This window comes from Budorcas taxicolor, chromosome 10 (genome assembly GCF_023091745.1).
Source record: "Budorcas taxicolor isolate Tak-1 chromosome 10, Takin1.1, whole genome shotgun sequence".
NCBI lineage: Eukaryota > Metazoa > Chordata > Mammalia > Artiodactyla > Bovidae > Budorcas > Budorcas taxicolor.
In genome coordinates this window covers 86,630,453-86,652,572 of record NC_068919.1, presented here as the reverse complement: position 1 = coordinate 86,652,572, position 22,120 = coordinate 86,630,453, and the positions used below count along the sequence as shown (strand labels likewise).

The following is a 22,120-nucleotide window of genomic DNA, read 5'->3' as shown; positions in this document are numbered from 1 at the left end:
CAGAATCTGCCTGGCTGGGGCAGCCAGAGGCTGACACCTCAAGGTCAAGGGGCATCCCCAAGGGGTGCAGGCCTCCTATGCTGAGGTCGCTGGAGGGATGGCCTAGGCTGACCCCACCGACTTGGCCCCAAGGCCATAGCCACCTGCTGTCACTCGGGGAGGAGACACTCAGACTTTAGGGAGGAGACACTCCTTTTACTGTGATTTTGTGTGAGACATGGTGGAAAAGGGGAGGGTGTGGTGTGAGAATCCCTGGGCAGAGCTGTGGTGCCCCGGCCTGGGGCCTGTTGAGAAGCTGACAGAGGAGGGGGGCAATGGGAAGCAGCAGCACAAGGGCTTGGCTTGACTGTGTGCACGTGTGTGCATGTGTGTGCGTGCATATGTGTGCTGCGTGTGCACTTGCATGTGTGCATCTGTGTGTGTTTTGCTGGAACAGGCACGGGGATAACATGAAAGAAGGGGCCTTCTAGGATCACTGCAAGTGTGCGCATGCATGCATGTGTGTGCATGTGTGCTGCGTGTGCACATGTGTGTGTCTGCGTGTGTTTTGCTGCAACAGGCATGGGGATAACATGAGAGAAGGGGCCTTCTAAGATCACTGCAAGTGTGCATGTGTGTCTGTGTGCACATGTGTGTGTGCCTGTGTGTGTTTTGCTAGAATAGATGGGGATAACATGAAAGAAAGGGCCTTCTAGGATCATTGCAAGTGTGCACGTGTGTGTGCATGTGTGCTGTGTGTGCACGTGTGTGTGTCTGCATGTGTTTTGCTAGAACAGGCATGGGGAAAACATGAAAGAAGGGGCCTTCTAAGATCACTGCCAGTGTGCATGTGTGTCTGTGTGCACATGTGTGTGTGCCTGCGTGTGTTTTGCTGGAACAGATGGGGATAACATGAAAGAAAGGGCCTTCTAGGATCATTGCAAGTGTGCACATGTGTGTGTGCATGTATGTGCATGTGTGCTGCGTGTGCATGTATATGTGTGTGTGTCTGCATGTGTTTTGCTGGAATAGGCGTGGGGATAACATGAAAGAAGGGGCCTTCTAGGATCACTGCAAGTGTGCACGTGTGTGCGTGTGTGTGCATGTGTGCTGTGTGTGCACGTGTGTGTGCGTGCCTGCGTGTATTTTGCTGGAACAGGCGTGGGGATAACATGAAAGAAGGGGCCTTCTAGGATCACTGCAAGAGCCTTGAGGCCGCAGAACTTGGATGTGGGCCTTTCCAGCTCCTCAGAACTCCTCTATGCATATGGCAGAGATGCCTCTTGTGGACCAACCCGGGGTCTGTGTGTCCAGAAGTGAGGCGAGTGGAACCAGAGCCAGAGGGCCTGCTCCTCTTGAAGGGCTGCCCTAGAACTAACCTCCGTCTTCCCCACCCCCGCCTTATCGTCACTGCAAGGACTCAGCTCTAGAGAACGTGGGGAGAACGGAGCTGTCACGCTCGCCCCACCCTCTGCTGCTCTTTTGTACCTCCAGCTTGACCCAATCTAAAGAAGTCCTCCAAGCCCATCCCCCCAAATTCAGCCCAGAACTTGCCTAAGGCGCCCCCACCCTTTAGCCCTAGTCCCTAAGACGGGCAGTGGCCCACACGCATCCTCTTTAGAGCAAGGGAGACCCTGGGCCACCACGTACACCCACTGCCAGGGCCACAACTGTGCGCTCTGGAGTCACGTCTCAGTGGGCCCCCCCATCCCATCCTCGCTGGAGCTCTTCCTTTGTCTCCCGGGGGGCCCCCATGCCTGGCCTGAGTGGAGGAGGCACCTGCAAATTCTCGATGGGGCGGGTGACGTTGTACAAGTCGATGGTGTTGATGATGATGGCAGGCGTAGTGAGGAAGAAGAAGAGGAAGAAGAGGAAAGTGTTGATTGCGATAAAGCGGGCCCACCAATGGAAGCGGCGGACGGACAGGTGTTTCCTGGGTGGGATGGAGGAGGGAGACGCACTTAGGACCTTGGGTCTCAGCCCTCAGACACAGCCACCCTGCTTTCTGCGTGCCAGCTGTGGACCAGGCTTCCCTGTGGGCCCACGCCTGCATGCGACAGCCCTCGGCCTTTTCCTATCACGCCTCTTGCAAGGCTCTGAATACACCCCACAGGTGAGCCAGAAGAATGATCTGAATTCTTTCCGCAGGAAAAGCCTTTTCCCCAAAGGCTGGGTGCCTTCTGTGCTTGTGGTGGGGTGGGCTTGGGGGCAGGCAGAGGCTGCGATGCCCAGGAGAGACACAGCCCAGCAGGGGCCGTATGTGAAGGAGGAGGGCAGGCCCTGATTCTTTTCCCCATCCTACAGCCTTCTTCCATCCCAAAGAGCTCAAGGGAGAGGAGACAGGCAGAGGGGGCTTACCAAATAATGTCTCTGGGGTGTGGGGCACGGACTATCCTCCAGTGGTAGGACTTGACGACGGTGGTCACTGAGGACTCTCTGGGGGACATCCCACAGTGGATGAACTTGTAATCCTGCAGAATGCTGCGGAGACGGGGGAGGAGACAGAGGTCTGGGGGTGAGGAATTCCTGGACACTTGGATATGTCTCTCCTGGCCTTATAGGTGGGCAGTTCCTCAGGCCTGGTCACTGGAGGAAAGGGCGTTAGAGGGATGGACCGCCCAGGAAAAGAGGGGACCACGTAGTTCTCAGTTCACGTCTTGTACCCCTAATGGTAGTGGCGGCACAAAGACACGCTCCTTCTGTGAGGTTGACAGGGGAGGTACGCGTTTAGCCTCCTCTTAATATCAATAGCTACCGACTGTTCCACCCAGTGCCTGACACTGTGCTAACTGGTGAGTCACATCGTCTTAGCTGCATAGACTATTGAAGACACAACCAAAGAGGGGCAGGTGGGGCCCCATCTTGGGTTTCCTAACTCACATCTGCTGTAATTAAACCTGAGACCCCTCTCTACTGAGTGATGGTTCTCAGAAAGATATGTAGATGTCTCACACACACTAAATAAAACACATATTCCTTCTTACCCTTTCAGGAGGTGGACGAGGAAGATATAAGCAACCAAATTTGATGAATAAGAAACTTGAGGGTGTAATAACTAACTTGCAAAATTGCACGTGACCTGTTGCCCTGAATTCTAGCCTGCGCTACTGTTCCTTTGCAGGGTCGGGGCCGGTGAAAACAAAGCCTTGTGAACAATCAGCCTCCCTTGGGGAGAGGATGGCTCCATCATCCTCAAAAGGCTGATTCTGAGGCTCCTATGTATTTGACCCAGGCCTAAGACTCCTTCCAGAACGTTCCAGAGCAGACCTCATCCATTCCTTATGAAGACGGGCTGCCAGGGCTGGGGCAGAGGAGGGCAGGAGCCTGCAAAGCTATGAAACAGAGAAGGCTTGCAGAGGAGAGGAGAGGAGCAGGATGGCAGTTGGGTCTTTGTGCTCACTCTGTCACTCGCGGTGAGGGGAAGGGTGACGTAGGGGCGGAAAATGGGTATCATTCTTGTCAAGGCCTGGAAGAGGAACCAAGAGGTCGAGGGCTACGCTGACCACTTCTGGGCTGAAGCAAGGACGTATGGGGGTGGGGAGCCCAGGGCCTGGGCGTCTCTGGAGACAAGCTGAGCCCGGCAGCTGGAGGAAGACGCACGCAGCCATGCTCTGGAAAGCAAGATGGCAGCGGCGATGCCCGCGAGGAGCAGGGCAGGGCCGAGGGCAGGAGGGCAGAGCACGGCACGCTGGAGGGAGGTGCTCTCCCCTCCTCCCCTCGCCTGGAATGGGGGTGGGAAAGGATGGTTTCGGAGAACCAGAGGCCCGCTCCTGGGGCCGGGCTGGGTGCAGCAAGCAGCTGTCCCCTCCACCCTCTCCCCTGAACCCGGCACTCACTGCTTCGTCATCCTGGAGTCCTGGAAGGTGACGAAGATCAGGTCCAGACGCTTCAGCCGCGCGCGGTTGAGCTCAGCGTTGAACTCATCAGTCAGCTGCTCCTCCAGCTCGCTGTAGTACTGTTCTGCGTCCACCTAGGGGGCGAGACGTGAGCCTCGGAGCTGGAGGGGCCAGGGCTCCAGGAAGGCCGCCTCTCTCCCTCACAGGGCGCAGGCCGGTGCGGGGCGGGGACGGGTTGCGGGGAGGGGGTGTCTTGGTTCCATCCCCAGCTCCCTAGGATGCCTGGCAAAAAAGCTCAGGACCCCGGGTGGGCTCCAGGTCCCAGCTCTCCAGAAGGAAGAGGCTGTCACTCTGAAACAAGCTCCTTGCTCTTAGATCTGGGGAAAGGGAGGCTTCCCCAGGGGTGAAGGGGTGCCTTTGGCCTTGGGGTGGACTCCGGAGGAGCAACAGAATGTGCCTGCAGCCTTTTCAGGTGAGGGAATCATGCTTTTTTTCAGAACTGGCTAGATGAGTTCAGTCCTGCCAAGGCCTCCTTCTAGCCACATGGGCGGGGTGATAAAATGGAGCCCACGGCTTTCAAATGTTCCCGTCCCAGCTCTGTGAACGCCCAAGGCCTGGCAGCCTGCTGTGTCCTTGCTGGTCCTCCCCACCAAGCCCCAAAGGGAGCAAGAACCAGCCCCATCCTGGATCACTCTGGGAGGGGGAGGCCCCGAGAAAGGCTCCTCTGCCTTCTCAACAGGGAGACAGGACATGCTAGAAAGGAGAACGTGAGCCAGGGGCTGCTCTGAACGGAGTCTGCGGCCCAAGGATGCAGGCCCGGGGTACCGCCTTGGGCCGTGGACGGAGCCTGGAGCCCCGGTGCCCCAGCCCCTGTGCCGCGTCCCCGATGTTCGTGCCAGTTACCTCTTTGAAGCAAGCCCAGCACCTGCAGAAACACAGCCGGGAGCAGGGGTGGACCTTGATCATCACCTTCCCCTTCTTCTTGGCCTTGGCAGTGTAGTAGAGCCGGCCCCGCATCGCGTGGCGCCTGCCAGCCAACGGGTGACACTGTGAAGGGTCTCGCGGTCGGAGGCCCACAGAGCAACAGCCTTCCCTTCCCTCCCCACCCCAGATCCAGACAGGTTCCACCTCAGCCTCACCTCTGATCATCCAAGTCAATCAGGGTCCTGACGTCATAGCAGAAGTGGACTCTGGTCACTACGCACCCTGGGTAGGCCTCGCTGAAGCCAGGAACAAAGATGATGAGCCAGCCTGCGGGGCTGGGGACTTCCCCTCTCCCTAGAGCTACAGCCCACAGGGCTAAGGGGCACAGCTCCCAGGGATTCCCGGTGCTGGGGTGGTGGAATCCACTCCCTGGCTCCTAAGCCTGGACATCAGGGTTGATCCCCGTTAATGAGAGACTTGCCACATCCTTCCCAGGTGACACAGAACAGGGCCAGGGAGCAGAGCTGGATATTGCTGCTCATGGACAGATAATTAGCTTCTAGGGTTTGGAACTCAGGTCACAGAAGGGGCCACAAGATAAGATGACCTGTTCTAGACTGGGCGCCACAGCTGGAGGGTGACCAGGAGGAGGCCATCCACGCCTCAGCCCACCCCCACCCCCCTCCCCACTTACTGAAAATGCTTAATGATGATCTCTGGGTCTTGGATATCCGTGGGGACATAGGTGATCATTAGTGTCCTGGTGACCTAGGTGGGGAAGGTCAGTGGAGAAAGAAGACTGCTTGCACAGGAATTTTGGGTCTTCCGGTGGCCCTCAACCACCTGGAGCAGGTCGTCTACTCATGTCAGGCTGCCTCCTTGCTGGGTAAGCCAGGTGCCAGCTTCCCCACCCAGCCCACGTCCCTGAGGTCAGCAGGCAGGCAAGCTACACCTCTGTGAATCCCTGTGCCCCATGCCACGCATCCCCTGCCCCTGCACCAGGAGACCCCTTGCCATGGATGGCTGTAGTCAGAAGAGGAAGAGTCAGAGGCTGCAGGGAGAAGTGAAGGGCTCAGGGGGGACCAGCGCTCCATGACCTACAAGGGCAGCTCATGCTGTCTTGCTGACCTCTGGTCTCCACTGTTTCACGTGATGCCCACCTCAAGGGGACATCCCTATCATCAGACCGGGGAGGGGGAGCTGGAAGGTGAGTTGGACTATGGGGAGGGAATGGGGAAGTCCCTCAAAGTTCACATGTTACTCTGTGAGTGGGACATGTCTTCCTGAGCCATCGCCTTGTGGCAGGTGTCTGTAAACTGTGCTGCTAGAGAGGGGAGTCTGGGCGGAAGCTTCTGGTGACAAGACAGAAAGCTGATGTGGCTGAGTCCAGATGGGCCAGGAGTGCCCAAGCCTCCTGGCAGGCTGAAACACTCGGGGTTACCTTTCAGGGGTGTGTGCAATTGCCTTCTGGGGTGTGTGCAGTTGTGTTCTGGGGTGGGGTAAGGGAATCTGTCCTTTAGGATGAAAGGCTTGAAGGAGCCCATCTCTCTTTTATCTGCCATCTTCCCTCCCGCTAGAAGACCCTACCTGCCTAGTGGTCCCTCCTGGGATCACCTCCCAAATAAGTAAATGCTACTCAAACCCTTGTCTCAGGTTCTGCTTGGGAGGTGGGATGGGAGAAATACAAACCAAGAGAGTGAGGACACAAAGAGGCAGCCCATGAGTTTCTGACCTCAGGGAGATGGTGGAAGGGCCAGGAGTTGGACCCAAGAGTGGGCAAAATAGTCAAAGTATCTACCCACTGGGGGCACTGGCCGCTGAAGATGGAGGTCACCCCTGCCACAGTTAAGCCTTCAGTTTTCCAGTGGTGGGGAGGTCCAGGGGTCCTTGGAGAGGGTCCAGGGCAGCAGGGGTGTAGTGGGAGGACATACTTGGGGGCAGCTATTCACCAGCTGGTTTAGAAGGGTCTCAGTGGTTTCACAGCCCAGACGGATGTGCCAGGTGACAATTCCCAGGATAAGCGAAGGAGGCCTCCCTGCTCGAGCGAGACTGCCCCCCAGAGGTGTGCAGACCACGACAAGCTGGGATGCTTCTGAAGGCTGGGAGTGGGATGGTCTGGATGGCGGGGGCAGGAGGAGGGGCTCTAGGCGAGAGGGTCCTAGCAGTTCTCTTCACTTACTTACCGCGTAGCTTTTCCTGGGCACAAATCCTAAGCAGTGATGAGTCATGAAGAGGAGGTTGGTGACAAAGTATAAGAAAGCGAAGACGCTGTGTAGCCACAGGAACTTACTCCTGCCAAGAATGAGACACGGGAGGCGTGAGACCCCCACCCCACCCCCTCCCATCTCCCCAGGGCCACCCTCCAGTGCCTCCAGACACTCAGGCACCTTGGAAGGGGATGGAGAAGGGGCTGTCCACTCCAACGAATGAAGGCTAGCGTTGATCGAGTGTTCACTATATGCCAGACCCAGTGTGGGAGCAGATGCTCTGTGTACATTTTCTCGCTAGAATCTTGGACCGTGTGAGCGTGGTGCTGTGAATGTCTTCATTTTACTCGTAGGGAAACGAGGGCCAGAGTGTCTGCCCAAGGCTACTCTTGGCCGTGGCGGTCCCGGGAGGGGTGTCCAGAACTGTAGAAGCACTTACACTCTTTATACCGTGTCGTATTGCCCCCTGCCCACCCCTCCACACCCCCCTGCCACTGCACAGCTGACCATGAGGCCAAGCAGAGCAGGCCTACAGAAAGGAGGGCCTGCAGATTAGCCTCACCTCCCTGGGGCAGGAAGTGTTTGGGTCCCGGGGCTCTGCACTCACATGAAGCTGTCCCAAGGCACCAGGCCAGGAAGGCTGCTCTGAAACAGGGCCCGCCTTATTTGGTGCAGTTTGAGGACAGAGAGGCTGCCTGGCTTCAAAATATCTCATCACTGTCCCCCGCCCCCCCACCTCCTCCGCCTGGCATTTCACTTAACTTTCCCCATCTGGCTAAATGCCTCTCTCCTCAGTTTTCTCAGAGAGGGCAAGGTGACATGGTCCCTGAGGGACGCTCCAGCTCTCTGGATTTAGGAAAGTTGAAGGGGCTCTTGGCCGCCCTATTAGACTTCACTTCTTGTTGGAAGTTGTAGGCGCCACACTTACACCAGCAACTGGCCGGGAATAAGCTGCTTAAGCTCTGCTTTGGTGCTGCCAACACCCAGGGTGGAGCTGGCGAAAGGCGGCCCAGCCTTTCTGGTGCTTTTGGAGTTTGGTGGGGTTTGCAGGGGTGCAGGGTCAGAAGATGGGGTGGGGTAAAGGGAGGTGGGGTTAGGAGCGCGTAGGCCCACTCACATCTGCTGGAAAGGCTGCTTCCGCTCTGTCAGGAAGCTGGCCATGAGCCCTGGGGGGCCTGTTGCCTCGGCCGAGACCAGCAGGGCCGCGTCTGGGTCTTACAGATTGCTCTGGCCACCAGAGGGGTTGGCTGACGTTAACGTCCACAGGCTCCTGAACCATGAGGGCTGGAGGGGCCTTAGAGCTCGTGTCCAACAGCCCTTCCCCAACCACAGATGAGGGATGAGGCTCACAGGAGGGCGCCCTGCCCCAGACCCAGGGCCGGCTAACAGCAGAGCCAGGGCAGGGACCCAGCCCCTCTGGGTCCTCAGTCTTGCGGCCGCGGGCATCAGGTCTGTGCTTCACTCAGTTCCTTGAGGCCTGAGCTGAACTCTTTTGTGGGCAGAGGAAGCAGTACCTTAAACCTCCACTTACTACAGGGCTTCTGCCTATTGGGAGCTAGACATACCAGGCAAAGAGGACCACCTTGCTGAGACTTCAGGAGTGACTGGTTTAGCTAGGTTCATCCATTACAGAGATGGGGACACGGAGGCACCAAGCACATTTCCTCACGAAGAGAAGGCAGTGCCTGGCGTCCCACTTGGGACCTGGGTTCCCAAAGAAACCAGGCCTTTCTCATCAGCAAAGAGGAGCCCATGTTTTAGACTCACCGTCAGACCACCTCTCCCCACCAACATCCATACCACCTCCCCTGCCCCAGCTAGTAGAATGGGAGGTAAGAGGATCAGGTACCTACTCTGTGGAGACATTGACAATGGTGGTCCGGCCAAAGTGACTATCCCGGTCTGAAAGAGAAGAAAGTTGCCAACCTCAAGCCTGGCTCCTTGACTGGTTGGGCACCAGACCCTAGGGTTCCCGAGTGAATGCCTGGCGCCTAGAAATGCTTGCCTACATCCTGCGCTTCCTTTTAGTTCCCCAGGGCTTGTTGCAGGAGATGCGAGAGACGTGAGTTCCATCCCTGGGTCAGGAAGATCCCCTGGAGTAAGAAATGGCAACCCGCTCCAGTATTCTTGCCTGGAGAGTCCCCGTGGACAGAGGAGCCTGGCGGGCTGCAGTCCCCGGGCTCACGAAGAGTCGGACACGACTGAGCGACTGGGCACGAGCACCAGTGGCCGAGGAGAAACAGGTGGGAACCTGAGTGGTCAGGGCACACCTGGCGCTGTCCGGACGTTTACACACCACCTAGTTGTATGGCCCTCATTCGGCTCTGTGTCTGCACTCACTAGTGACATACTGGCTGCTATTCACTGAGCACCCACTACAGGTAGCGTGCAAAGCACGCGACATGCGTTGTCTCTCCACCCCATGACCGTTGAGGAAACCAAGGCCTGGGGACACTGCGGAAGATGAAATAATCTTCCGGGAAGCAGACGTGGGTAAACGGTGGGGAACCATGTTTTCAGTCTCTGAAGGCCAAGCCCTCACCCACCACACTACTGTGTCAAAATCTGCCCTGCTAGGAGAAATGTTGATGGACTCCAGATGAGAAATTCTGCCCCTACGATGCTGCGTCCACCAGAGTGGGTACAGCGAGAGATCCGGTCCAGGGATCTCGGCAGTGGGTCACATGCCATAACAAGGCCTCCACGAACACCTGGCCAGGTACAGTGTGGGTCATGGATCATGGATAAACATTCGGTTTTAGACTGAATTACTACTCTCTGCCTTCTCTGCGCCAGACCCTGGGCCAAACTGGTACCTAGAGAGGTATCACCTGTGGTTTCCACGTGAGGGAACTGGAAGCACGGGTTGCCTAAGGTCCCATAACTAATCCTGAGAAGTACAACTAGAAGTTAGAGTTCGAGATGCCCAGGCCCCAAGCTCTGTCCCATCAGCCGGGCTGCCTCTTAGGTCTAGTGGGCCGGGCTCGGGGTCCACGGAAGTCCACCTACCCAGAACATCTCCAGTGTAGTTGATGGGCAAGATGATGCCCAAGGAGGGGATGCAGAGGATGAGGATAAAGATGATGAGGTGGTACTGGAACATGATGTAGATCCGGGCATCATCTCCACACCTGCTAATCAGATCTTCATTCCTGGAAGAGACACAGAGACGGGGACACTGCTCTGGAGCCAGTGTGGCCGCAACTCGAGGCGGGGCGGAGGGAGCAAACGGAGAGGAGGTGACCGCCCCATGCCCGCGTCTTCATCTTCAGAAACATCCCTCTTCTCAAAACTTGTTAGGCCCAAAGTGGGTTTCACTGAATTTCACAGGCGTATCAAAGAAAGAGGCTGCAGATAACGCACTTGGGAATCCAGAAGCACTCTTAAATCAGGCATTCATTTCCTCTTTTATTGCTTCTTCAAACGTTCCTAGTTCCTGCCATGGTACAGGTACTGAACAAACCGTTAGTGATAGCAAGATTCATCCTAGTTTTCAAAAAACTTCTCCTTAAATTAAAAACCACAATGAACTAAAAACTTCAAACCACAATGAGCTATATCACTCCATACTGCCAGACTGGTCAGCATTGGAAAGTTGGTGAGGAAAGTTCTGGGAGGAGGTGGTGGTGAGGGTGTGGGATGCTGGGAGCTCTCTCACACTCATGGGTACTGACTCTGGCACGGCCACTTTGGGTAACAGTTGCCATTATCTATAGAAATTGACTATATATACACCCTATGGCCTAACAATCCCACTCCTAGGTTTATAACCAACCGAAATACATGCACATGGGCATTAAGAGACAAGGATGAGAATCTCAGAGATGCATTATTTGTAATGGCCCCAAACTGGAAACAACCTAAATGTCTGTCAAAGTTGTGATGGACACAAGAATGAAGTACACATGCAGTGAGCTGCATACATTATGCATATATGTAGTGAAACACTATACAGAGATTAAAATGGAAGACCACAGCTGAACTCCACACATGGAATGTTGAGTGAAAGAGGACACACACAAACAACACATGCCATATCATTTCACATACAAAGTTCAAAAATAGGCAATACTGAACTGAAGAGTTAGAAGTCAGGATGCTGGTTCCCTCTGAAGAGCAGGGAGGTGCTAGGTGACTGGGAGGGTGCAGGAGGAGAGCTTCTGAGGTCTTGGCAATGCTCTAATCTTTATTAGGAGGGAGGCTGTGATAATTGAGCTGGACATTTATTTTTTGGGCATGTCTCTGCATGTTTGTTAACTCCAATTAAAAATTTTAAAAGCAACACATGCTTATAAGAGAAATTTTGGAAAATACGAAGGAAGAAAATCATTCATCTACAATCTCATCAAACCTAAGACAATGGGTATTAATCATTTTTGTCAATTTCCTTTAGTTTCTTATTATATTACTGGTTTACCTTAGTGACTGTAGTATAAACAGCATTTGGTGGCTCAGACGATAAAGAATTTGCCTGCAATGTGGGAGAACTAGGTTCGATCCCTGGGTCAGGAAGATACTCTGGAGAAGGGAATGGCTGCCCACTCCAGTATTCTTGCGTGGAGAATTTAAAGGACAGAGGAGCCTGGTGGGCTACGGTCCATGGGGTCACAAAGAATCAGACACAACTGAGCGACTAATTCTTTCACTTTTTCCCCACTTTCTTTCATTTCACATTTAATCTAAGTGTTTTCTGACAGTTTAACATTTTGTCTAAATATTTTTATGACTGCACAGTAATAATGGTGACAATGGTCTGTTTGTGGATTATTAGTTCACACTTAGCCCCAAGGTGCACATCTGCCCGCCCCCCCCCCCCCCACTGGTGGACATACCATAGTTTACTCACCCTTGCCCTCTGATCAGACTTGAAGGTGGTATGCAACTTATAGCACCCAGTCCAATATTCAGATTTATTTTTCAACAATACTACAATGTACAGCATATCTTCAAGGCTTTCAATATCACCATTTCAGTAATTACTTAGAGCTCTCAACCTTTTTTTTAAACTTCATGCTGTTAAAACACTTCCTGCCCTGCATTTGGAGAAAGCAATGGCACCCCACTCCAGTTCTCTTGCCTGGAAAATCCCATGGACAGAGGAGCCTGGTGGGCTGCAGTTCATGGGGTCGCTAAGAGTCGGACATGACTTCACTTTCACTTTCACTTTTCACTTTCATGCATTGGAGAAGGAAATGGCAACCCACTCCAGTGTTCTTGCCTGGAGAATCCCAGGGACGGGGGAACCTGGTGGGCCGCCGTCTATGGGGTCGCACAGAGTTGGACACACCTGAAGCAACTTAGCTGCAGTAGCAGCAGCAGCCCTGCATTTGAGAATTAATCCCAAGAATGGGGTGGATGAGGAGTGGTGAGAAGGGAGAATGGGGGGAATGTCCCCCTGCAGGCTTGGGGTGCCCAGATCTGCTCATATGATATAAACAGTGTGCCTGAGGCAGGGTGAGAGCCTCCAATCAGATAGCGAGAGCAGAGGGCCGGATGGGACCGAGAACACAAGAATTTCGTTTCTGGGCTAGCAATTCCCTCTGCCCCTACTGGGCTCATTGCTCCATCTGCACCGGAAAACCCAGGCTATACTCAGCAGCCTATGTTACACTTTCAAGGGAAGCCTGAATTTTTGAGCTATCTATACTCCTCTATTCAACTCTGTCCTCTTCCCACCGCTCTTTAAAGTGCGGCCCCCACAACGTTCCAGGGACCACCCTCTCTCCTACTCATGATTAATTCTTGTCTCTGCTTGAATCGCTTCCTCTCCTCTACCTCTTACTGGAGACTCGCTGTACCTGGCATCCTTCTCTTTCACCTTTAACGCCTCCTTTCTCTTCAGCCACCCCAACTTCTTCCCTTTCAACCACAGCCAGGTTCAAGTGTCCATGTTTCAGTCTTAGAAAAACCCAAGAAGCTCCTCAAGCATCTACTCCTTCACCAGCTTCCCTTCAAGTTCCATCCAATATCCTTACGTCCCTGTCCCACCCACTTCTTGAAAAAAGGTGACTTCCTTTCTCAGTCTCTACTCCTCAGACGTCTCCTCATCCCGGACCTGCCCTCCCAGGGGAGACCCAAGTCTTCAAAGCCGACGTCCTTTCCTGAGCACTCATTCTAGTCCGGGTCGCAGGGTTGGAGGCTGCAGAGCACACCATGTCTGGAGCCTCGTGCCTGCCTGGTTACAGCTAGCTGCTGCCCTACAGGATGCTTTTTCCTCCTGCCCCAGCTATTCTCTCCCTTGGATCCTTTCTGATCTTGCTCCCTTGGGTGAACCATCTGCTCCCACAACTTCAACCACAACCTCTTCGCTCCCATATCCCAAGTCTAAATTTCTAGCTCCAACCTTTCTCCTAAGCTTTATTTCTGTTTTTCAATAGCTTGACTGTCAATTCCCATACTCGCCCTGGTTCTGTGTTATCAATTTCCCAACTCATTACGTCTCCTCACCTTCCACCTAATGGCATCACTGCCCTTCCCAGAGACAAGACGTCGACTTCTCCCTCTTTCCTAACCAGGTGGAAGCCAGGTGGAAACCATGACCCACTGACGGTCGCCCAGAGCCTCCCTTCCCATGTCTCCTCCACGTCAATTCCCTGATCATCACCACCTCTCACCTGGACACTGGGAAAGCCTTCTTAGCTGCTTGCATTGCCTTTGGCCTCTTCCAACTGCCATTCACCCCTCAAACTCCTGCCTACAAACAGACATCATCCTGAGTTTCCTGCTCAAAAACAGGCACTGTCTTTCTGCTGCCTCTAAATCAAAAGCCAAGATTCTCGGGATGGCAGTCAAGATTCCCACTGATCCTTCCGGCCCAATCTTTTATCTCGTCTCTTTCTATGTACTCCTGCTTCTAGCACACCACAAGATTTACCATCTCTGGACACTCTGCCATCTCCACCCCAAATTTTTGCCCCCACAGTCCTTAATTTCTGATTGGGCCCTCCATATCACAACGACCAAAATTCTTCCCATTCTTCAAGGCCTTGCTCAAAACCATGCTTCTCCCAAACCCCCACATTGGAATTAAGTTCTCACTCTCCCAAATGCCTTTTGCACAGCAGTTATGCGCTTCCCATGAGAAGTTCTGTGTCGTGGGTCTGGTTAACCTTTGTGTTTTTGATTAGACTGAGTGGCCTTTGTGCCCTGGGACTTTGGCTTCTGCAGGAAGGGAGGATCATGAAATGGACGAGAGACTGCAGGTGAATCTACGTTTCTCTCAATGAAACTGTATTTATGCAAGCTTGCGTGTGCTTTTCAAAATAAAGCAAAACTAGAGAAAGTGCCAGGAAATAAAAGTCTTCCCTCCACTCCCCCAACATGGGGCTACGAGTCCCAACCCCCCACACAAACTAGTTGTATCACTTCCTGGGGACTTCAGTGAAAGATGAAGGAAGACGAAAGGCCAAGGCCATGGGGAGTCCTCCGTCAGGGCTGGGGCTCAAACACCAGAGACTGCCAGTCCCAAGGCCAGCTCTGGATTCCCAAGGGCCAGTCAGGATGCCCTGTACCCCTGTGGGGGTCCGAGGTCTGGGGAAAGAGAGGTGCCCCGGTGTGGCTCGTGTGGGTTGGGACGGGGTCTGGGGGCAATATCTGAATGCTCCCAGCAAGGCTCTTGAACGGTGGACGTGGAGACACACGATGGAAGACGCTCTAAGAGCCTTGGCAAAAAACCAAATGAGCAGGTCCAGGCGGACCCCTGTGCAGTGGCCTCTGAGGAGCAGTTACGCAGCCCCCTAAGGAGGCATCCCAGGCAAGGCTGGACCCTGGAGGAGGGGGTCAAAGGACGAGAAGGGCAGGCTGGATGGGAGCTATTTAGGGAGCACCCAGGAACATAGAGGGCTCTGAGATGGAGACAGAGCTGTGTGCACACAAGTAAGTGTGTACACACATATGTGTTCATGCAGTAGAGACAGAGAGCTCTGAGAAGAGTCAGGGACTGGTGGGGATGAGGCAATCAGGAGATGCCAGGCCTGGGGTCTCTCCTTGCCGAGGGTGTCTGACACTCAAGAGATCCAGAGATGCGGTGGGTGAGGGGTTACCCCTCCAGAGTGGGCACAGAGGCTGGGAGACAAGGCCTGCCCTTCTCTCCGGTAGTTTTGGTTTTTTCCATCTCGGCAAATATGAGGAATGACGTTCACAGGAGAAAAGCAAACAGCACGTGGGAAGGGCTTCTTTTTCCTCGTGTGGCCTTCATAAAAGCATTTTTACAAGCCTGTGAAAGGAGTCCTTTCCTGGGAACTGTGGCAGAGGGAAAATGGGCTGCAGGCACCCTCCAGTTCCCATTTCACCAACTGGAAAGCATCCTTTTTCCCGGGCTGGGCTGCAGTGGGCGGCCGGGAGTGGGGAGTGGAGGCTGGGGCACACAGTTCAGGCCCCAGGTCTGGTCCTGTGGGGAAGGAGACCCGCCCCCTACCCTCCAGCAGATGAGGCCCCGCGGCTCAGAAAATTCAGGCACTTACTTCATGGTGATGGTGTTGAAAAACCAGGAATAGAAGCCCTGGGGGAAAAGGAGAGAAAGTGTGAGAAACCCAGCGCTGGGACGTCCAAGGCAGTGAGGCAGTGTCTGGGGCTTCCTCCCCAGGCAAGGCCCGGACCGGAATCGGTGCTGAGGGGGATGTCTTTTCGGAAGTCGGGCATCCTGCGACAGGAAGTGGGGACCTGGGGGGGCCTTGGACTGGAGGGAGAGAAGGCACTCTGGGGTGGACATCAGTTGCTTTCTATTTGTCCCTCATTGAGTCCCTCTGGGAAATGCCCCTCCACCAGGCATGTGGCTCAGTGGGCTGTCCCTCAAGAAGGCTTCTGCCAGTTGACCAACAGGAGCCTGACCCAAGTGGGGCCAAACAGAATGCTCTTAAGGGAATTGATATGGCATGGCTTCCTCTGGGTTCTTGCCTCTCGGTCAACACCAGGCAGCCTGGAGGGGCTTGGTGAGTCTCTGATGCCACACGCAGCAGTCTGCCTGAGGAAAAAGCCCAGTCAGACGAAGAAGGACCAGAGAGGGATCCTGGTGGCAATGCTGGACTTCCTGGGTCCAACTGGACCTGAAACAGACACTTGTCCTAATTTCTCCACACTTAAGCCACACATCACCCTTTTGTTACAGCAGTAAGCTAGAGCTGGTTTCTTCTTCTGCACCTGAGAATCCTGTCAATTACGCCTTTCTCTCCAGTCTTGCTGTCTGGAGTTCCTGGGTGACGGGAAAAGGTGGCCTTGGCCAGAGACAGGGGGAAGCCTGGAGAGGGCGTCAGCTTAGGAGCTGCGTGCTAAGGTGGGTAGAGGGTCATGGCTCTAAAAGCCGCCAGGTGTGGCAGCTGGTTAAGTGCTTGCTTCTGAGATTCTGGAGGGCTTGGCAAAACCTCAGAAAAGGCTGCAGTTCCTGACGGACCCCATTTGGGTCACGAGCACATCAGTGAACTGGGCAGCCCCCCTCTCAGCTGAACCACGTGCATTAGGGAACAGGTATTTGAAATGAGGTGCTGGAGAAGACTCTTGAGAGTCCCTTGGACTGCAAGGAGATCAAACCAGTCAATCTGAAAGGAAATCAACTCTGAATATTCATTGAAAGGACTGTTGCTGAAGCTGAAGCTCCAATACTTTGGCCCCCTGATGCGAAGAGCTGACTCTTTAGAAAGGTCCCTGATGCTGGGAAAGACTGAAGGCGGGAGGAGAAGGGGGCGACAGAGGATGAGATGGTTGGATGGCATCACCAACTGGATGGACGTGAGTTTGAGCAAGCTCTGGGAGTTGGTGATGGATGGGGAAGCCTGGCGTGCTGCAGTCCATGGGGTCACAAAGAGTCGGACACGGCTGAGCGACTGAACAACAACAAAAGGAAGCAAGGAGAGGCTGGTAAACACGAAATAAAAGGAAGTTCCTCACTACCTTCGGTGTAAGGCCCACCTTTCAGGCCTCCTTACTGTGCTGGGTGGGTTGACAGCGGGAATGCCTGTTGGGGGAATCATTCCCCTAGCTATGACCTAGGGAACTAAAACAGGGATAAAAGCCTGGCTATGAGGCAGAGCAATGAAGGGACAGGGTACGGAGATGGCAGTGGCGACCGGGCAAGTCCCAGGCAGGGGGTGAATTGCTAGACAAGACTGGGCTTGACTCTCAAGACTGGCCACCCATCCCCGCATGGAGAGCCTTTCCCCACCACCCACCGCTGGGCCAACTCGCGGTTCACTAAGACAGCAGGCAGGTTTGCTGACAGGCCCTAGTGGTTACATGGAGTGGAGGACCACCAGTGAAAGGGCAGAGGTCGTGAGTAGAAGTGTGGTCTATACACTCGTGCAGAGTGCATGGACAAAGATGTGTGAGTGACCATGTGTGGATCCGTTCTCTCTTTGTCTCTCTCTCTCTCATACACACACACTTCCCTGCATACACACCACAGCTCTGAAAGGCATAAACTATTCTGAAAACTTCACAGCTGAACAGCAGGCCTGAGAAGCAGACGTATCTTCTCTCTTCTCCCCGCCCTGAGGAAATGGTCACAGGCTCCCAGGAGCCAGCTCAGCTGGCAAGACTGAGTGACGGTGGTCAGTCCACCCACCTCGGTGGCCCCATCCTCCCCGATCCTGCCACGCCTGTCCCAACTTGCTCACGGCACTATGGGGAGACCGGCTGGCTTCACTCATGCCGCTCAGCCAGGCTAGGGGCTTGCCGCCTGCCTGGGACCCCTCACCACACTCTCCCTCTGCGTGTAATTTCTACCCTCATCTGTTTGACTGCCCCACTGCTGCCATATGATTTATCTTCTAGATATTTTTAAAATAAAATGTCATTGTGCAGAAAAAAAAACTACAAAGGCAAAGCGATGTTTCCAAAGGTAAATCTGAGAATCACCTTGCAAGGTAGGTGTGACCTCATTCGACAGAGGAAACCTCCAAGACACGAACTGTCTGAGGCTCCTGGCCTGGCCTGGGGCAGGTCTTGGCAAGGAAAGGGACTGGGTCTCTTGGAGGAATGAAAATGGAAGGAATAGGGTTCTACCTACTCCCTGCCTCCAGCAAATGTGTATCAGATACTAATGACATGACAGGGTGGACCGGGTACTGGGACAATGGTAAGTGAGACCAGAATGACACTGGTCTCGAGGGGGGAAGTGGGCACACTTGACTGATTGTAGGACGGGGAATCCTCACAGTCTGGGCTAAGAGCACTGAAGACAAGGCGTGTGTTTTCTATGAGGCTATAACAAGAGATCGGGATCCAGGGGAGCGGACAAGGATCCCAGGAAAGTGGTGCTTGAGCTGAAATCTGAACAGAGCGTGGATGTGTTAGCCAGAGAGGGGCCAGTGGGCAGTGGGGAGGGGGAGAGCAGGTGACAGGCGTGGGGTGAGAAGGAGGGTCAGAAAGACGGCCAGTGTGGTGGAGGGTGGGGCAGTCGGGAGGGAAAAGAGAGACGGGACAGGTGGGCAAGAGGCCCAACCACAAGCCCATGTGATTCCAAGAGCATTAGGAAGCCACAGAAAGCTTACACAGGGGGCCCTGTGTCCCTGTTCATGGAGTTCACTCTGGATGGAGTAAGGGGCACGTGTGGACCAAAAGAGATCGGTTAGCGGCTACCGTGCTCACCCAAGCCAAAGCCTGAGGGAGGCTGGACTGCGGGATGGTGGGAGAGGTGGAGAGAAACGAACCTGGGAAGGCCAGAGCAACACGATTAGGTAACAAGCCGGCCGCGCCAGGGGCCTGGGTGAGAGCAGCGACACGTACCTGAGTGGGTGATGGGAAGAGTCTGAGACCAGGGGTCCAGGGACAGGTGGTTGTGGGGGGTGAACATCACAGCATACTGAATCCGAAACGCCCTTACAATATTTTGAAGGCCACTGGACAAATGGGGCCAGAGCTCAGAGGAAGTTTAGCTGGAGACAGGAATTTAGGAGGGATCCATGTAGAACTGGGGGCTTCCCTAATAGCCCAGTTGGTAAAGACTCCACGTACAATGCAGGAGACCCCAGTTCGACTCCTGGGTCGGGAAGATCCGCTGGAGAAGGGATAGGCTACTCACTCCAGTATTCTGGCCTGGAGAATTCCATGGACTGTATAGTCCACGGGGTTGCAAAGAGTCGGACCGATTGAGCAACTTTCACTTTTGTGCAGAACTGAAGTCGTGAGTGAGTGTGGATGACAGGCCTGGGGCTGGGGAAGTCTCCCGGCCTGGAGACGGCACCGACAGAGGGAAATCCCAGAGAGCAGGATGCCGCGGAAGCGGCCGGAAGTGCTTTCCTCTGTTCAAGAAGGGAAGGCGGCTCTGAGAGATGAGATGAGAACCGAGGAGCGGCCACTGGGTTTCGTGACGTGGGGCTGTGGGTGACCCTGGCGCTGTCTGGGTGGGAGCCACGGGTGAGAGGGAGGTGAGCAGGGGAGGTGGCAAGCCAGACCTCTCTTCCGAGTTCCGCTCAAGAGCACCCAGCCCTGAGCGCCACGCGGAGCACGTTAGCTCCGCCCCGTCACGTGGGGGCCCCCTTGCTGCCGTTATCCTCTGGGCCCTAACCACCACCATGCTCTTGCGCCCTAGGAGGCAGCTGGGGTCAAGTCTCTGTGTTTCCGCTGGGGAAACAGGCTTGGCAAGGTTGAGGCGTTTGTCCGAGGTCAGGCTGCCCGAGCGCGTGCTGTGGCCCCTGCCGGCGAGCCGGCGCGTCCTGCGCGAGCCCAGGCCGCCTGTCCAGGGCCAGCGCGCCCGCCCCTGCACCATTCCCCCCGTGCCAGCGCGCCCACCCCCGCCCTCCCCGCACCAGCTCCCCAGGACCCACCTTGTCCCTGTGCTCCATCTCCAGGGAGATGTCCGAGGGGGACGTCTTCTCGCTCTGCTCCCCATAGACCAGTGAGGTCAGGCTGCCAGCCAGGAAAGAGGAGGTGGACAAGGAGAGGAGGCTCTTAGGCGCCTGCCTCGCTGTCTTGCCCACGACTGGGGTGGAGGACTGGGGCCCCTCCCGCCCAGGAGCAGACACACCAGCTCTGGGCATCTTGGGGAGTTGTAATCCAGACTGTCTGAGACCTGAGGAAAGAGTGGCCTTGGGTCCAGAGGGGGCTGCCCTCCAGAAGTCACCTCTGTGCTGGGAGGGATGAGCAGGGCGGGGGTGGTAATGAGATGCCACCTGCTGACACCTGTGCAGCTTGGGCGCGGGTCAGAGCCATGTCCTGGTCACGGCAGCAAATGCCCCGAGGAAGCTGGACCCCCACCCCGGCCCCTCCTCACCTGTCGTTGTGTATCAGCAGAGCCAGGCGCCCGTAGTCCCACGCGGCTTTCCGGAGGAAGGAGTAAACCAAGACAATGACCTGTGGGCCAGGAAAGGGGCAAGAGAGTTCACAGACGCCTTCCCCTCGACTCACCCCTGCATTCCCAAGAGGAAGACTGTCCCTGAGGGCCCCAGGGGCTCCCCTCTGGGTGGCCAGCTCTGTCAGGGTAGGGGTCATGCCTTTTTCAAGGCCCAGTGCCCAGCAGCATCCTGGCACAGAGTGGTTGCTCAGAGTTGGTTGAATGAAGGTGGCACGTTTAGAACAATGGACGAGAGGCCTCCTTGAAGAAACCATCAAGGGGCCGGGTGGGAGGCTCAAGGGCACTGGCCAAGGGGGAACCTTCGGACAAGGGTGCAAGAAAGAGAATCAGGGATCTATCTGTACCCAAAGCCCCCTCTTCTCGAAGGTGCCCCCGCCCCGGGCCGCCCTGAGCAGGCTGCCCTTCAGATGGTTCTCGCCGCTGGGGCTGGTGGGACACAGCTACAGACAGCTGGGGCCCCTTGTATCCCTTGGGAAAACTGGACCATGTGCCCCGGTGAGACCCATCTGGTTTGCCCTCCGCAGTGCCCAGCACTCACCACCCACAAGATGATGTTGAGGAACAATACGGTAGGGATGCCCCCAAAGGGCTGCCCCTTTAGGACGGTGTTCCGAGAGTTGAAGCAGTCATCCACCGTGAAGTTCCGGGGCTTCCCCAACATGTTCAGGTTGTTCGGCAAGACAGTCATCCTGGGAGGCTCCCTGCTGGAGAGGGGTCCCCAGGTCAGACACGAGGCCCCCCTCCCCCCACACTGTGCAAGATACCGAAGCCTATCGGGGAGCTGGGAGGGCTACACTGAGCTTATAACTGGTCAAGGCAAGCTCAGCCCTCAGATGGCACGCAGGCCTGTCCTGTAGGAGACCAACTTCCTCAAACCCAGGGGCGAGATGGCAGAATAGCCCAGATACATTGGTAAACACACATCCAGTGGGCCTTCCTATTTCCACCTCTGTGATGTTTTTCTTGAACAAACCTCACAAAGGTCTCAGGGAGAAAATATTTCAGTTTAGAGGATAGAACCACCACATCACGGGACACCCGTACAGGCAGGGCCATTAACGATCGTCTTTATCATCTTACGACTCTCTGGTCCAATTTCCAGGGAAGGCAAATCACTTCTAAGACTAAGTAATGTAAGAATGTAGAGTTCCTGGCACACCACAGGGACTTGCTATTTCACCTTGAACTTGACCAGAGAGATCAACACCCCTTCAGGGTTGTGAGCCAATACAATGAGCCTGAGACTCAGATGCAGGGTTCACAGTCAGGGGCATCTGCATTCTTCAGGCCTAGGTAAGAGCAGAAAGTGTGAGTGAAAACTGGAGGGAACCAGCAGCTGCTTGGACTTATCTGCAAAGTGGCTCCAATTTGAAATGATCACTTGTTTTGGCTCCAGACTACTACATCACACCCTAGAGATTCTTCACTCCCAGTCAAGAAAAGCAGGCTGGTTCATTCAACAAATATTTGGTGACAACTGCTTTGTGCTAGACTAATAGTAAGACCAAAAAAAAAAAAAAAAATAACAACAACACAAAACCCTCCCTTATGGAATTCTCGTGGGGAATGACAGTTCAGGGGTGGGAGTGAGGTTAGGATTGTAAAGAGGGTGATTAGGGAAGGCCTCACAAAGTCTATGGGGTCACACAGAGTTGGACACAACTGAAGCGACTTAGCAGCAGCAGCAGCAGCACAAAGAGGATGCCGTCTGAATAAAGACTTGAAGAGGGAGCGAACCAACCAGCTGTGCGGGAAGGGCGCTGCAGGCAGAGCAAAAGCCTGGGGTTGGTGGATGGAGTGGCAGGGGTGGGGTGGGGCGGTGTCCTGTGGTGGTGGAAACTTGCCTGGAGCGAGGAAGAATTAAGGGGCCAGTGTGGCTGGACAGGGGG

At 54.9% G+C, this 22,120-nt stretch overlaps 1 protein-coding gene across 1 annotated transcript in view; it reads right to left on the bottom strand.

Annotated features, from left to right (window-relative positions):
- TMEM63C (transmembrane protein 63C) overlaps positions 1–20,919 on the bottom strand; it is a 33,986-nt gene extending 13,067 nt beyond the window's left edge. Inside the window, exons 1-13 of the mRNA XM_052647099.1 lie at positions 20,770–20,919; positions 20,151–20,230; positions 19,705–19,786; positions 15,409–15,446; positions 9,956–10,098; positions 8,800–8,848; positions 6,923–7,031; positions 5,434–5,507; positions 4,955–5,035; positions 4,719–4,842; positions 3,816–3,949; positions 2,338–2,460; positions 1,759–1,912 (exon numbers count right to left, since the gene is read on the bottom strand). Of these exons, the coding sequence (XP_052503059.1) occupies positions 1,759–1,912; positions 2,338–2,460; positions 3,816–3,949; positions 4,719–4,842; positions 4,955–5,035; positions 5,434–5,507; positions 6,923–7,031; positions 8,800–8,848; positions 9,956–10,098; positions 15,409–15,446; positions 19,705–19,786; positions 20,151–20,230; positions 20,770–20,919 (1,341 nt within the window). The remainder of the gene's footprint in view (positions 1–1,758; positions 1,913–2,337; positions 2,461–3,815; positions 3,950–4,718; positions 4,843–4,954; positions 5,036–5,433; positions 5,508–6,922; positions 7,032–8,799; positions 8,849–9,955; positions 10,099–15,408; positions 15,447–19,704; positions 19,787–20,150; positions 20,231–20,769) is intronic.
- Between the last annotated feature and the right edge of the window lie 1,201 nt (positions 20,920–22,120).